The 16,536-nt window shown below is 41.9% G+C and overlaps 1 protein-coding gene and 1 non-coding gene across 2 annotated transcripts; both read left to right on the top strand.

Annotated features, from left to right (window-relative positions):
- The first annotated feature begins 258 nt into the window (after positions 1–258).
- EIF4G2 (eukaryotic translation initiation factor 4 gamma 2) lies at positions 259–13,084 on the top strand. The gene is made up of 23 exons (XM_075501605.1): positions 259–405; positions 895–950; positions 2,568–2,678; positions 2,842–2,907; positions 3,345–3,470; positions 3,846–3,948; positions 4,650–4,781; positions 4,875–4,941; positions 5,025–5,176; positions 5,635–5,745; positions 6,347–6,430; positions 6,511–6,609; positions 6,851–6,992; positions 7,084–7,244; positions 7,692–7,805; positions 8,604–8,729; positions 8,978–9,082; positions 9,165–9,380; positions 9,709–9,967; positions 10,199–10,403; positions 11,476–11,687; positions 11,835–11,956; positions 12,261–13,084. The coding sequence occupies exons 1-23, from the start codon at positions 259–261 to the stop codon at positions 12,324–12,326; spliced, it is 2,982 nt and encodes a 993-aa protein (XP_075357720.1). The 3' UTR covers positions 12,327–13,084.
- On the top strand, positions 7,847–8,009 carry LOC142410842 (small nucleolar RNA SNORD97). The gene has a single exon (XR_012776047.1). It is a non-coding gene; the product is annotated as a small nucleolar RNA SNORD97 (small nucleolar RNA).
- Positions 13,085–16,536: the final 3,452 nt, after the last annotated feature.

Below are 16,536 nucleotides of genomic sequence, written 5' to 3' on the forward strand. Positions count from 1 at the left end.
TCGAATAAAAACAAAACAAACTTATGAGAATACATATATATTAAACTATCCTTCTATGAACGTGACAGATTCAACTGTAACTCACACTCTAGGCCTCTAGAACTAGGGCTCTGTGATGAGTTGAAGCACAGGAGCAAAGACCGAAGGAAAGAGGCAGCCAAGCCGCCACCATTAACCAGGTACGCCACTTGCGCAAATTTCCCTTCCCTCCTAAGCCCTACCGCCAACCACATGGCGTAACGGCTTTCGCGAATACGGATGCTGCACTGCGGCGATGGCACAGTTCAACCAAACTTCCTCCCTCCTCCTCCCACTTCGACGTTAAGGCCACCCCCTTTCTCGGTTGTGATTGGCAAGACGGGCGGAGCCCTTCGCGGCGATTGGCGGCTGCTGGAGGGAGGTGGGGTAGGTTGCGGGAAGGTTAATAAAGTTAGTGGGGCTGCCTCGGTGCGCTTTAGACGCGGCAGCGAGTCAGCTCTTTATGGAGGTGGCGGAGGGAAGTGTTGGGCCGTTGCTGCTCCTGCTGTGGTGACTCGGAGACTCGCCCTGTCTCGCGCGCTCCCCCCTTCCCCTCCCCAGCCCCGGTCCCCGGCTCCCTTCCCCTCCCCCCCCTTCTCTTGCCTTTTCCCCTGCCCTTGGTAGCCGCCGGGACCCGGGGAAGCTGACAAGGCCTTAGGGAAGGTGAGAAATGCGGGAGTGGCGGGGGAGTGCTCTGGGACCGGGAGGGAACGGGTACTGCTGCAGCTGCCGCTTAAAATGGCGGCTGCCCGGAGTGGCCGCCATTTTCTCGTTGGCTTCTTCTCTCGCTTTCTTCCGCACAAAATGGCGGCTCGGGACGATGGCTGCTCCTGCTGTCTGCTTTCGGATTACCGTGGATGTTAAGCGAAGGGGTAGAGGAGATCGGCAGCCCCCGCTAGGCGCGGCAGGGAAGCAGAGCAGGAGCGTTTGAGGTTAGAGCCGCATATCTGCAGCGAGGGAGATGGGGTCAGGTAGTGCCGATTTGTAGCTCTGCCTTTCGGGGGGTCAGGTGGGTTACAGGATCCTCATCTCCAGCTGCGGTCTCTGGGGGCCCGGGTGCCCGAGAGGTTTGCCCTTGGACGGGAGTAGCCTCGGTACATGTAGCGGACTGCGGTCTTGGGATCTTTTACGTTCCGCATTGGTGGGGGGGGGCAGTTGTTTGTTCCCAAGAGTCGGTGGCGAGAGCTTGTTCTTACTTTTGTGTTTTGTTTGGGGTTTTTTTTTCGTTCGTTTAGTCTTGTCTCTGCTTCTGGTGGAAGGGAGAGCGGACTACCGAGAAGCCGTGTCTGTCGGCAGCAGCCTCGCCCATGTTTCCTGTTCAGGCTTGGGCGGCGAGTAAAGCGAAGGCACTGCTTGAGCGGGGGTGGATGCGGGGGGGGATACCGACTGTTTCCCCCCTCCCCCCTTTCCGGGCGGACCGGGGCGGGTGCCGCGAGTGGAGGGCGCCGTGAGTGGAGGGCGCCGTTTTCCGCCGGCGGCGAAGGAGCGGAGCCCGCTCACCTCCCTCGCAGAGAACAAAGAGCCGGCCGCGCTCCTGGCGGCGCCTGAGCCTGCAAACGGGCGGCGCCCGGTGGGGGAAGGGGAGGCGGCTGGGTGCGCCCGGAGCCGCCAGCTCCATGCGGCAGGGTAGCGCCTGCCTCCTGCGGGGGGCGCCCCTCCCGCAGCCCTTTTGTTCGCGGCAGCCATGTTGGGAGCCGTTCCTCGTGCCCGCGCTGGCTCCGCCGCCTCGGCGAGCGGCCGGTGGTGGGGTGCGGCGGGCTGCCGGGGCGCGGGGGTAACGGCCGCCGCCGCCTTGATGAGGAGAGGTGCGTTCTGTTGGGCGTTTCTTAGGCTGGCTTTCCGAGGAGGTGACTCTGAGCTCAGTGCAATAATGTCCTGGAGCAGATCTGTGATGGAGCCTCAAAATGCCTGTGGGTTTTTTTACGTGCTCCCCAGGCGTTTATATCTCTGCGATTAGCTTTCTGTTACGTGAGCAGTGCAGTGAAATTTTTCTTCCTGCTGCTGTCTTGCAAGCTAAAATTTGAGGTGGGGAGGGGCCATATTTTTCTTAATTACTTAGTAGCTTAATTGGCCGTTTGGGCTTGGATGTAGATTATATCCCCTTTACTATATCAAGTGTGCGTTTTGTGATCTGGTATTTCTCACTTCGAAACTTGACTACTTTGTCTTGCCATATAGTTTGTAAAGCATATCAATAAAGGATTCATTTAATTATACTGTACTAGCAGAAAAGACACTTTTTTTTTTTCTGCACGTGCTTTTGAGGGGGTTACCAGGGTAAATTTGAGCCTCTTATGTTCTCGGCCCGTGATTCCCTTGTCTCTCCTCCCTCACCTCTGTTGAAAAACATGGCTATGATGATGAAATTGGTCTTTCTGTGAGTATCCATTCTGTGAGTATTGCATAAATAAGAGTTTGCTTGCCTTTTATCAAGTATAGTGTTGGGGGATTCCCCTTTCTCTAACAAACGTTTGTACTTTTATTGTAAGTTAGACACTATGGCTGCTAGTAAAACAACTATAATATGAACACTTGATTTGTCTTTCTAGGTTTTGTTTTTCCCCACCCCGTCAATTTAATTTTATTCTTTTGAAGATTCTTCGTTGTCAAGCCGCCAAAGTGGAGAGTGCGATTGCAGAAGGGGGTGCTTCTCGTTTCAGGTACTAGTGCCTTTTTTTTTGTTTTGCTTGATGAACATATAGTAGTGGAAACTGTCCTTTGAAGAGAATGTAAACTTATCTTATGTTTATACCAAAACTGACATGTAGTTGAAAGCATTGGGATTTTGAACTTACACAAGATTACATGGTTGTTTTTTAACAGTGCTTCTTCAGGCGGAGGAGGTGGTAGGGGTGCACCTCAGCACTATCCCAAGACTGCCAGCAACAGGTATGTCATCTTGCTCTTTGATTTGGCCTGAATTTAAAGGCAAAGAATGCTTGATGGTGAATACAGAGTTGAAAACAGAGTATCTTTCAACTTGAACAGGGAATACCTACTGAGTTCATGACATGTTAACATCCTCTAGCCTGTGGCAGGGTAGTATATAATCTGTTGAAAGTGCGCATAGTGATACGAGGTGCGCAGGCTTTTCATGCATTTCACTTCAAAAGTTTAGAGGAAGGGTTTTCTTGGGTGTCTTTTTTTTAATTATTGTTCAGTGAATGCTATGCAACAGATGCTGCAGTGTTGGTAGGGGTAAGTGCATGCTCTTAGCAAAGCTATTAACAGAATTAGCCTAAGTAAGGCAATACTAAAAGGTTAAAAGGCCAGTTTTTGAAATTGTTTGTTTCTGTTCAAGAATCATATTCTTAAAAATTTTACAGCGAGTTCCTGGGGAAAACCCAGGGGCAAAACGCTCAGAAATGGATTCCTTCACGAAGCACTAGACGAGATGACGACTCCGCAAATGACAAAGAACGACATGATGCAATCTTCAGGAAAGTAAGAGGGTAAGTTCTTTGTAAGATTGTTTTTTTTCTTTCCTTACTTCAACAATATATATCTCCAATAAATGGGCTGGAGGAAAGGAAGACGTGGGTCTTGAGTTCGCGTGTGAGTGTGTGGTGCCCTTTGGAGGGAATGAGGCAGAAATGGGTAGGCCAGCAGCAGCAAACACTTGAAGTAATTCTTGTGGGAGGATTAGTCTTTTCAATAATACTTTACATTCTAAAGATCTCCCCCAAAAATAGTCGAATGGAAAATTGCGCTTTTCAATTTTTGTTCGATAGACTCAAGAAGTAAAGGTAAACTTGGGTCTAAAATTACTTGTAGCATGCTTACAAGATCTGTAATCCAGATTTTTATTTTTGTTTGTTCCTCTTTAGCATACTAAATAAGCTTACTCCTGAAAAGTTTGACAAGCTATGCCTTGAGCTCCTCAATGTGGGTGTAGAATCTAAGCTCATCCTAAAAGGGGTCATACTGCTGGTAAGCTAGCTGCATTTTTATAACTACAGTTCTCTTGCATGTTAAAAATAGAGGTTGGCTGCTTATGATGGGATACAGAAGTAACATGGCTAATGTGTTTCATAATCCAGACATAAAAAAATATCATTCTTGCTTTTTGTGTAAAAAGGATACACTGAGAAGCAAGTGGACTTAGTGCTCTAACTTCCTGTTTCAGAAGTCTCAAGAATCACTAAATGTGATTGGGAATTTTCGGTTTGTTTTTTTTTAATAATCTAAGATGCTAGTTAGCAATCTTACTTCCCTGGCCCCCTTCTTCCTCTTCTTGTTCTCTTCATGAACAAGCCTAATGGTCTTGGAAAAGCTACCACAGGTGACTTCTTGGTGGTACACTGGTTTAACTGTTATGTCACTTTGTTTGATCTGAGATCAGATTGGCAATACTAACTTCGGTGTTCTGATGATAAACTTCAGATTTGTCCCATTCCTTGGCTAAAAATTATAGACGCTCTTTGGTAGCATAGAGTAGCTTTTTTCCTTTGCTTCTGCATTAAGACTAATGTTAAAATCTGTTATTTTTGTATTTTTGAAATGGCAAAAAATAGTTAGATGTCCTAGGTCACATAGAGTGGTGATACTCCATTGTGTGTCATGCAACTCAACTTTCCTAATAACATTTGCATCCTGCTACATGCTACCTTACTCAAAATAAATTTAATTAGATCGTAGACAAAGCCCTTGAAGAGCCCAAGTATAGCTCACTGTATGCTCAACTATGTCTGCGACTGGCAGAAGATGCACCCAACTTTGATGGCCCATCAGCAGAGAGTCATCCAGGACAGAAGCAAAGCACAGTGAGTATCTCTCTCAATCTGGAATGATAAATTCTGCTAGCACGTGTAGTTGCACTGATTAGCTTAATTGTTTTCTTTGTTCTCTTTTCCTAGACATTCAGACGCCTCCTAATATCTAAACTTCAAGATGAATTTGAAAACCGAACCAGAAATGTTGATAGTAAGCTTTAAAACCACTTTAATACAGAATTTATTTATCTTCTCTTTCCACAGCCGTGTTAAACAGGCTGCTTTATTTTCCAGTCTATGATAAGCATGATGGTCCCCTCCTCCCTGAGGAGGAGGAACAGAGAGCCATTGCCAAGATCAAGATGCTGGGGAACATCAAATTCATTGGAGAACTTGGCAAGCTTGATCTTATTCATGAATCTATCCTTCATAAGTGCATCAAAACAGTGAGTATTCAGATTGGGTGGGGGCTAAGAGCAAAATAGGACTTCTAAACTAAAAAAATGTAAATGTTTATGCTGCGTTTGGAATTAGCATAAAAGCTAATTGGAAAAGCATAAAATACCACAAAAATGTTTCCTGTCAATTATCTACCCTCCACTGTTCAAAATAAACAGTCTTTTGGTGTGATTAAAAACTAAAATTGGCTTTGAACAAAGCCATGGGAATTGTCTCCAAGTGAAGATGTAGTTTGGCCTAGACAGAAGTGCCACAGGTACTTCAAAGTACATACGCTTAGGAGTATTACGTACTTCAATTAGCAATCCTTAAACTCATTTTCAAGTCCATTTGTCTTCAGAACAAGATTAAATGTTTCTGCATGTCCCTGTGTACAAAGTTGCCACTTACTATAAATCGTCACTTACAATACACTGAAATACCTAATTCCCCTTTAATATTTCAGCTTTTGGAAAAGAAGAAGAGAGTCCAACTCAAAGATATGGGGGAGGATTTGGAGTGCCTCTGTCAGATAATGAGGACAGTGGGACCTAGATTAGACCATGCAAAAGCCAAGGTATGTGCATATCCACTGCAGTCACTAAACTAGTTAAATCCTATGGCTAAGACTTTAATTGCCTGAACCTTCTGTATTCAGTGTTCTATTCAGAAGTACAAAACTGCGGTCTGACTTGCAGAGAGCAAGAGTGCCAACTATTGCTCCTGCATCCAATCTCTTGATAGCAGAAGGAGCCAATCTTAGAAATGGTTTTAAATGCCTTCCCAGAATGCAGTTAGGGTCATTAGGAAGGCATAAAAGCAAGAATGTTGTTTCTCTGAATGCTGCTTGAAAAAATGTGAGGAACTCTATTGTGAACACAACTAGGTGATGTGACAGATGTATTTTGGACCTTGATTTGTGAGTTCTGAATGTAGACTTGAAATGGTGTCATAGTAATGAGAATTTTGGCAGATTTTCATCTTTGACTCAGATGAGATGGCTTGATGCATTAGCTTTCCTTAAGCTCTGCTGCAATCAAGGAGATTGAGACTGCAGGAAAGGGCAGTCTGTTCCATTATTTGATCTTAGATGTCTTGAATGTGGTTACGTTTCCTGAAAATAATTAAGACATTGATAGAATGAGCTCTCACTTGCAACCTCACTTTTGTTCCCCCAGTCCTTAATGGATCAGTACTTTGCCCGTATGCGCTCCTTGATGTCAAGTAAGGAATTGCCAGCAAGGATTCGTTTCCTGCTGCAGGTATGTTAAAATGGCTTACTGCTTCCTTTTTCTCACAAAGTTGTCTTGAATCCGCTAGTAATAATTTGTTATGTTCCAAGGATACTGTGGAGTTGAGAGAACACAACTGGGTTCCTCGCAAAGCTTTTCTTGACAATGGACCAAAGACTATCAATCAAATCCGTCAAGATGCAGTAAAAGTAAGTGTTGCATGTCAAGTCCTGTGCTTGGCTTTTGCCTAAGTGTTAAAGTGAATCCTCATGTGCTTCACTCCATGTCAAAACTTACGCTGTGCGCTTGTGAGTAGTTCTCACAGCAGAGTGTGACAGTAAGGGGTTAAGGGTTAAAATCAGAAGGACTTTCATAGGTCAGGGCTAAAAACTTGACTTCCTCAGGGACTACTACTCCAAACTGACCAAAATTATAATTCCTGTTCTAAAGGATCTGGGAGTTTTTATTCCTGCTCCTATGTCTCAAGGGATGAGAAGCGACTTCTTTCTGGAGGGACCCTTTATGCCACCCAGGATGAAACTTGACAGGGACCCACTCGGAGGGCTTGCTGATATGTTTGGACAAATGCCAGGTACACTGAAACTACAAGGCTGATGTGATGACTGTAGCTGTACTGTATTGAATAAGAACTAAAATTGGTTTTTGTCTCATTAATAATACAGGTAGCGGAATTGGTACTGGTCCAGGGGTTATTCAGGATAGATTTTCACCCACCATGGGACGCCATCGTTCAAACCAACTTTTCAATGGCCATGGGGGTCACCTCATGCCTTCTGCTCAATCCCAGTTTGGAGAACTAGGCAAATCTTTTCTGAAAAGTCAGGTAAGGAAGATGTTGTTCGCAGGGTGACTTCAGCATGTTTAGAAGCTCTTCTACAGATGCGTATGTTATAGATTATAGTCTGCTTATGTTGAAAGACTTCCTCAGATTTGATTCTGATAAGAACTGATGCTCAGCTGATACAAAAAATTCTAAACCACTTTTTAAATTGTGCAAGAGATGCAAGGAATACACTTTTTTTTTTTTTTTTTTTTTTTACTGCAAGAAAAGGTGCATGTGGCTTTGGTGGGTCAGAATGGTGTGTTTTATTTAAAAGATAGCCCTGTTTTTAGGGATAGATGCTACTCTCCCACCACCCCTGCTCCTCCTTTCTCCCTTCCTGGCAAATAAGAATCTTTGTCCCTCTGGTCCCTCTGGTACTACTTACCATATGATGTACGCCACTCCATCATCTGCACTTCTTTCTCTATATCTCCCTTTCTGAAATAGGGGCAAAGCCAGCTCTACCATAACCAGAATCAGGGACTCTTATCCCAGCAACAAGGACAGTCGAAGGATATGCCACCTCGGTTTTCTAAGAAAGGACAGCTTAATGCAGATGAGGTACATTACATGCCTACATTACTTAAAGCCTATTCTAAATATTGCCCAATGATTATAGCAAGACGCGTTATTATGAGGACTAATGCTGGAACTCTTTCTCCTTCTCCTCCTCCTCCTTCTTTGTCCCTTCCTCTTTTCACCTTACCCCCTCACTTTCCTTAGGGTATCCAGCGTCCTATGAGCAAGACTGAGTTATGAGGGCAATTTCTTGGGGTGTCCCTTCCCCCACACCTCCCCAAGAACACTACTCTGACATCAGTTCCCATGCATCATATTGATAACAATACATTTAATTAAAACTTCAGAAAAATCTTGAACTTTAGAAACCCTGAAGTGCTGGACCAGGCTAAATTTTTTCTTTTTTTTTTTTTTTTTTTTTAAAGAACTGGCTGATAGGCAAAATTTCAAATGCAAAGTAAACTACATTATTATTTTGAGTGGTAACCAGACTCATATCCTGATTTCTGAGCAATTGGTAGAGTTTTATCTTGGCTGTAAAATACATCAGCAAACATGCTAAGTATCTTCTTGGGTCTCTAACATACTGCATCTAAAAGGAGCAATTCCAGATCTTGATACCAATGGAACTAAATACTAGTAACTTGCTGCAAGTTGTGATTCATAGAGTCGTGCTTTTGGGGGAATTTCAGTACACGTGTGACTTAATCTGTATTTGAGTGTTAACATTGTAGAAATGGAAAAGTCATGCTTCAGTGGGATCAGTTGGTGTGCGTCCATGACTGTGTATTTTTGGTCAGAATACTTAAAACAGTTTGAGTTTTTTCTGACTGTTTACAGATTAGCCTGAGACCTGCTCAGTCTTTTCTAATGAACAAAAACCAAGTGCCAAAGCTTCAGCCCCAGATAACTATGATTCCTCCCAGTGCTCAACCACCACGCACTCAGACACCACCTTTGGGACAGGTAGATACAAAAGTTACTGTATATTTTTGGCTGTACTTAATTTCTTCATGCATGTAAAACTTAGACCAGTTTCTAATATGGGAAGGGAGAGAGAAGTCTTTCATTGCACAGAGCAGGATAAAAGAAAAGAATGTCTGAAAACCTAATTTGACTTTCATCTGCCCTTGTTACATATTTGGTGTTCTTAAACTTGACATAAATGTAGGTAGATGTGTACTGCAAAGAAACAAATTCTGATACTTTTTCAGCCTCCTCAACTTGGTCTTAAAACAAATCCGCCGCTTATACAAGAAAAGCCTGCAAAGACCACCAAGAAACCACCTCCTTCTAAAGAAGAGCTACTTAAACAAACTGTAAGTTAAGTATGTAATAGTGCTTCTTGAAGCCTTGTATATGCTCTTTAAAAATGAATGTTTAACTATACTTTTTCTCTAGGAAGCTGTTGTGACTGAGTATCTGAACAATGGAAATGCTAATGATGCTGTCAATACTGTGAGAGAAATGAGAGCTCCAAAACACTTCATTCCTGAGATGTTGAGCAAAGTAATAATTCAATCCCTAGATAGATCAGATGAAGACAAAGAGAAAGCGAGTACTTTGATCAGCTTGCTCAAGCAGGAGGGAATAGCCACAAGTGACAACTTCATGCAGGTACTCAAATCTAATAGGCTCATGGTCCTTGTTGCTTGGCTGTTTATGATGTTTAGCTTGTGTAAAGGTAGTCTGCAAGTTTTTCTAAGTCCTATTGATCTGAGAAAGTAAAAATAATAATGTATAAACCTGTGAGGGGCATAAGAAGTGATGAAAGGAAGAAATGTAGGTACAGGATTTAAGGAACTGGAAACGGGGAACCTCTTGGCAAGTGATTCAATGCAGAAAAGAAATGCGAGGCTCCTATGTAGTACTCCTAAGAGTATTACTGTGCACAAGAACAAACTTACTTCATAATTTCAACCTGTGCATGTTTACTGTTTTTTAGGCATTCCTGAATGTATTGGACCAGTGCCCCAAACTGGAGGTGGACATCCCATTGGTGAAATCCTACTTAGCACAGTTCGCAGCCCGTGCCATTATTTCAGAACTGGTGAGCATTTCCGAACTGGCGCAACCACTGGAAAGTGGCACCCATTTCCCTCTCTTCCTGCTTTGCCTTCAGCAGTTAGCTAAATTACAAGATCGTGAATGGCTAACAGAATTGTTCCAACAAAGCAAAGTGAATATGCAGAAAATGTTACCAGGTAAGAGTTACCACATAGCTCTTATGACACCTCGTGTTAGTGTATGCAAGATGTTTTTTCTCTTAGTTTTTTACACCAGAGTAAAGTAACATACAAGGTTATTTTGATGCAATCAACTGTCATGATTCTTAAGAATGGTGTTTCTTAAGAGGTGGTTAGACCCATGAACCATTGATTATAGGTTTTGATTAGCACCAGCATTTAAGTGTGTCTGTCTTATTTACTTGTCAGAAATTGACCAGAACAAGGACCGCATGCTGGAGATCTTGGAAGGGAAGGGGCTTAGCTTCTTGTTCCCACTTCTGAAACTGGAGAAGGAACTGCTAAAGCAAATAAAATCGGATCCATCCCCTCAAGCCATCTATAAGTGGATTAAAGATAACATTTCACCCAAACTTCATGTAGATAAGGGATTTGTGAATATATTGATGACCAGGTGAGATGCTGTCTTGATGTAGTTTAGGCACATGTCTTTTTAAGCTACCAATAAGTCAGGAACTCTGTAAAGGCTGACATGTAGCTCTGCGCAGAACAAGATAAATACTGTTGTGGTTTAGCTTCAGTTGGCAGCTGAGCACCATGAAGTCGCTTGCTCACCTTCCTTCCTCCCCCTCCTCCCCCCGTGCGATGGGGGAGAGATTCTGAAGAGCTACAAGTAAGAAAACTATGGGCTGAGATAGGAACAGTTTAATAATTGAAATGAAGTAAAATAAAATAATGTAATGAAAAGTAAAATAACGAGAAGGGGAGAGAGAGGAACAAAACCACGGAAAAAGAAAACAAGTGATGGCAGCTGCTCACCACCTGCCAACCAATGCCCAGCCTGTCCCCAAGCAGTGATCGCTGCCCCCCAGCCAACTCCCCCTAGTTTATATACTGAGCATGATGTCATATCATGCGGATTAGCCCTTTGGCCAGTTTGGATCAACTATCCTGGCTGTGCCCCCTCTCAGCTTCTTGTGCACCTGGCAGGGCATGGGAAGCTGAAAAGGCCTTGACCAGTGTAAGCACTACTTAGCAACAACTAAAACATCAGTGTGTTAATCAATGTTCTACTAAATCCAAAACACAGCACTATACCAGCTACTAGGACGAAAATTAACTCTATCCCAGCTGAAACCAGGACAAGTACACAGGGAGAGAAGTTGTTCTGGGTGGAAGAGTTCTTCCCTGTATTAAACACTGATTGTATTTGAGAAGAAAAGCAAGGCTCCAGGCTTGCATCAGTGTTAGGTGTTGCTTTTGCTTGGGAAGGAGAGGTCTAGACCTGTGTATTCTTTTTCTAAAACGTTTTGGAGCCATAACAGAAGCAAAACTAGAAGCAATACAAGTGCACGGTCAACCACAATACTAATCCACTGTGCATGCACCTAACTGCTGATAGAAGCAGGAGGGTATTTTTAGTAATAGCTAGCCAACTGAACTTGAGAGTACTTGTCTTACTGTTCTAGAACATGAAATCTAGTTGCTTATCAGCTTATAGAACTTAACTTTTTTTTTTTGTCCAGTTTCTTGCAGTATATTTCTAGTGAAGTAAACCCACCAAGTGACGAATCGGATTCTTCATCTGTTCCATCTAAAGAGCAGCTAGAGCAGGAAAAACAACTGCTGCTTTCCTTCAAGCCGGTAATGCAGAAGTTCCTCCATGACCATGTTGATCTGCAAGTGAGTGCTTTATATGCACTCCAGGTGCACTGCTACAACAATAACTTTCCAAAAGGTATGTGCATCAAGATCTTACCCAGAATTCAAGTTGTGTCTGCTTGTGTCTGTGTATGGCTTTCAGGCTTGTCACTTACCTTTCTTAGAGTCAAGTAAGGTGTTCAGAAGGTTATGAAGCTAACAAAGTTTAAATTTGCTTCTATAGGCATGTTACTGCGCTTCTTTGTTCATTTCTATGACATGGAGATCATTGAAGAAGAAGCCTTCTTGGCATGGAAAGAAGATATTACTCAAGAGTTTCCAGGGAAAGGCAAAGCTTTATTCCAGGTAAATTCGCTAACATTAGAGATTGTCTTTTGTGATCTCTGCTGCACTGGAGTGTTTAAGAATACTTCAGACAGTGTTTAAGACTTGTTAATACCTGGAAACTTCATGGAGTATTTCACTAGGAAGGAGTGAGGCAAGATGAACTAAGTCTTTTTTTCTTTACTAGGGACTGACATTTAGTGTTAAAGTGTGGCTGAAAGATCTTTTAAAAAAAAAAAAAAAGTTGGAAAAAAGCAGCGTTTTGCAGAAGTACATAATGGGGAAATAATTCCTGCTTCCTTAAACTAATTTTATGTAACTGCAGGTAAACCAATGGCTAACCTGGCTGGAAACTGCTGAAGAAGAAGAATCTGAAGAAGAAGCTGACTAAAGAACCAGCCAAAGCCTTAAATTGTGCAAACATACTGTTGCTATGATGTAACTGCATTTGACCTAACCACTGCGAAAATTCATTCCGCTGTAATGTTTCACAATATTTAAAGCAGAAGTATGTCAATAGGATATCTTCTGCAAAAGGTTTTTGTAGTATGTCTTAATAGTCTACAATAAAAATATTTTAGAGTATCTTTAATGTTTAGATAACAGTGTATTAGCAGCATGCAATAATTACATCATAAGTTCTCGAGCAGAAGCAGTCTGTTGCAAGGGTCTTCTTTGCTGCCAGTTATCATAGGCTGTTTTTAAGTTAGAAAACTGAATAGCAACACTGAATACTGTAGAAATGCACTTTGCTCAGTGTAATACTTGAGTTGTTGCAATATTTGATTATCCATTTGGTTGTTACAGAGAATCCTTAACTGTAATCGATGGTTGTTGCCGTAATAGTATATTGCCTGTATTCTACCTCTAGTAATGGGCTTTATGTGCTAGGTTTTAATATCCTTGAGCCTGGGCAAGTGCACAAGTCTTTTAAAAAGAAACAGTTTACTTGCACAAAAACTGATCAGCTGAAGAGATGGTCTGATGCCCTTTGGAAGAGGTTTTTGTGGGTGTGAAACATGACATGGTGAGAAATTTGAATTGGTCCCTCTATTACAGTACTGAAATTAAGTCTACTTAATTTATCAAGACATGTTCATGCCCTGATTTTATATACTTGTATCTATCAATAAACATTGTGATACTTGACTTGTTTCTGAATGTCTCCCAGTAGAAAAGCTTTGACTGACAACTAGTTTACTTCGGAAGGAAACATCAGTGGCAGTTGACTTAGACTGGGACCATCTTAAGATTCTTTTTATGATAATTGTCTTAATATGCAAATGAATTCTAAATATGGTCACAGACAAGATTAGACACTACAGATTCACTGTGACAGGAGGAAAATTAAGAAATTCTGCTGAAGAAATGGTAGGAGTTTGCCTTGTGGTCCAGTGTATGCTTTATCAGTGAGTATGTGCTTTTTAACTTCCTAATGCTTTGAACTTTCCCCAGGTTACATGCATGTTTTTTTAATCAAGTGGCACTATTAGCTGCCTGTTCCTCAAATTGGCAAAAAAACCCCGCCACAAAACATTTTAATGATGTTGCATTGTACAGGCTTGAAATGTCATCTATTAAATACTCAAAATACCTTACTTCCTAGAACCTTGTCCCTAGTGAAATTTTTTTTTTCCTCGTTGATACTCAGACTTTCAGTGTTGAAAGGTGATGTATTTGTAACTGCAAAACAGTAGTGTCTCCTTGACTGAAACTTGGTTTTGCCAGTGCTGGAAGTGCTGCATTATGGGAGATGAAAAAGTGGAGCACAAGAAAACTACTAGAGCTCATAAAAGGGCTTGCTCTGAGGGGAGGGATAATTTGCATTTATGCACCCTAAGTGCTGTGCCTAGGGGAGCGGGTGTGATTCATTTTGCTGGCAATTTGCTGTGAAAGGCAGGCTTCCTAACCTACAGTTAGGAAGAGGGCTACAAGTAGGGGTCTCTTGTATACTTGTAGATTCCTTCAGTGGGTTTCTTCAGATGCCTCAGTAACTTGCTGTACGTGTAGCCCAGTAAATCAAGATACTGTGCTTCTGTAAACCAAATGACGTTCATAAAGAGTATTTAACGTCTTGAATTGCTAACAAAAATCCCATGACGCTTAAATACTGTCTCTGCATTTCAGAAATGCGGTGTATCTAGCAGTAAACAGGAGAGCAGGATATTTTTGTGGATTCTAGTTCAATTAAGAGAAAAAGGAAAGCACTAACTACACTTAAGAGGCTTGAGGTTGGGAGCTGGCTGCTTTTGATGTAGCTGCAACTTCTGTGTAACAGTGGCGAGCAGTGACATCATGGTATGTTGTTCCAGTCATGATGCAGAGTAATGTTCAATTTATGAAAGTATTTCCTTTGTGGAGTAATATAGTCAATGCTAGATCTACAGGGGCTGCAGGGTTTACTCCTTGCTCACTTCATGTCTGGTTTTGGGTAGATAAAGATGCTTCTCAAGTGGATGTCCTGTATACTCATTAAGGTTCTACAGTTAAATACCCTTTACTGGGATAGAGGAACATAAGTATAGTTTTAAAGTTCATTTACTCCTAATTAATTGCAAATTCTGCTGTTTCAGAATTGCAGTTGTACTTCGAGTGTAGTAAGATGCAGTGTAGTGAAATTTAGCATTGTTTCAGTAACAGGGTTGTGTTTGTTTCATTTGTCTTTAAACTTTGCTGTTATAGCTGATCACTTTAGTGGTGCATGCCACTATAATACTGTGTGGAGTTACAGGTTGCTAGATACACAATACACTTCATTCCCATATGCTGCAAAGCTGAAGACAGGGAGGAGCCACAAGTCATGAAAGAACAGTCCTAACTGGTAGTTTCCAGCTGAATTTCCTGTAGAGGTGAGAGAAAAAGGCAATAGTAGAAGGTGCAAGTAAAAACAATTCCTAGTCAAAACTTTAGGAGAATAGAACCAGAACTTTGCAACTAACCTTTTTGCCAGAGTTTTGGAGAAGATTAAGCTGGCAGCTGTAGGTTGTTTGAATAGCGTAACTAAGCCTTGTATTCTTGCCCAGTCTAAAATGTAATTACTGTGATCTTGTGTACTTGTGCATGGAGGCTTTGCTGCTTGGTTTTCTGTAACTAGTCACTGAGTTAGGAACTCTGTTAGGGAAGAGTAGAACTCCTATAAAGAACCACGACCAAAACTGGAATAGAACATAAGCAGTAGAAAATGCTGCTAAGCTGTAGAATTACTCTCTGTCATGAGATGCTTGCAAAAGTTACATGCAGTTAGTATGAACACATCTGGTTTCTTGAAATTGGTATAAAAATGGCTCTTAACAACTGCAGTGTATATATCAAAATGGTGTTTCCATAGATAAGGAAAGGGAGCATCTTAACTTGATCTTCAGCTACTTGGTTTTAGTGCTTGACTGCAGTGCTTGTGACTAAGTCAATCTGGGAAAGGGAATGGGTGTTCAGTTGGTCTAACTTTTGTCTGGCTTTTAACTTTGAGTTGCATTGTAGTTTAAATGTAAATAGAGCGTACTCCATTTTAAATAGTAAAGTCAGTCAAAATTAAACCAATATAACTGGTCAATTATAATGACTTTTATTACTATTAATTTTGTTAAATGTTAGGTATAACATAGGCTCACAGGAGGATTGGAAAAAACTGTATTAAACACATTTTGTACCTGTTACAGTCATGAAGTTTACCTTCTGAAATGTTGAACTAGGTTGTGGTTACCACTCAGGAAAGATCACTTCCACTTCAGCAAAGTGCTGAAAAGCATGTCCATTTAAATGAGTTGATCCATATCGGATGAAGGTTGCTGTGAGAGAAGATAGGGGTTGGTTATTGAAAATGAGCAGTTACTGAATTCTCACTTTTTCCAAGAAACAAGCAAAATAGTTGGACTACTGTTTATTATCAGTGTTTGCACCAGTAAAAGACTAGATCTCTTTTTTTTTTTTTTCCAAGCTGCACTTGCCCCTGGTGCTCTGTTACGTTAAATTTCAGTATTTCAGGAAAGTGTTCGGAACAAAGTTTCCAAGAGTCAAGATATTGTTATAACTGCACAGGCATCACTTTTTCCTTGGGGAAAGTTGCAGGAAGAAGCTCTATGGGGTTGGGGCAGGAGGAGGATTTTGAGTACAGAACAAAATTTTTGTGAGTGTGACTTAGCTGACCTGCTTTTAGCAGACAGAAGCTTCCACTTGAATTCTATTTGGAGTGTTTTTCTAGAGCTGTGAATAAATCCAAATGATGATTAGATAACTTCAGCGCAGTCTTCAATAGTAGTTGCTCTGAATTTTTAGGATGCATCTGAAACATGGAATTTTCATAGCTTATGTTGCAATCCAGGCTAGCAGCTGCAGTGACTGATAAAAAATTAGTTTACTGCCAGTTCATGCTTGTTCTCTAAAAGCAGTTACCAGAGAGCTGGTGCAGCAAACTGAAGGGGAGAGCTTACTCTTACATGTACCTGGAGAAACCTACATTTATTAACTGTTGCTTGCTACAGTGCTTACTTCAAATACTGCTTGTCTGAGGTCTTAACTGTGGCAAACAGAAGTATGTTGGCATGTCCTTGTCCTGTGTGCAGGGGCTTTGGAGTATGTGGCGTCACTGATGGTGATCACTGATT

This window comes from Mycteria americana, chromosome 5 (assembly GCF_035582795.1).
Source record: "Mycteria americana isolate JAX WOST 10 ecotype Jacksonville Zoo and Gardens chromosome 5, USCA_MyAme_1.0, whole genome shotgun sequence".
Taxonomy (NCBI): domain Eukaryota; kingdom Metazoa; phylum Chordata; class Aves; order Ciconiiformes; family Ciconiidae; genus Mycteria; species Mycteria americana.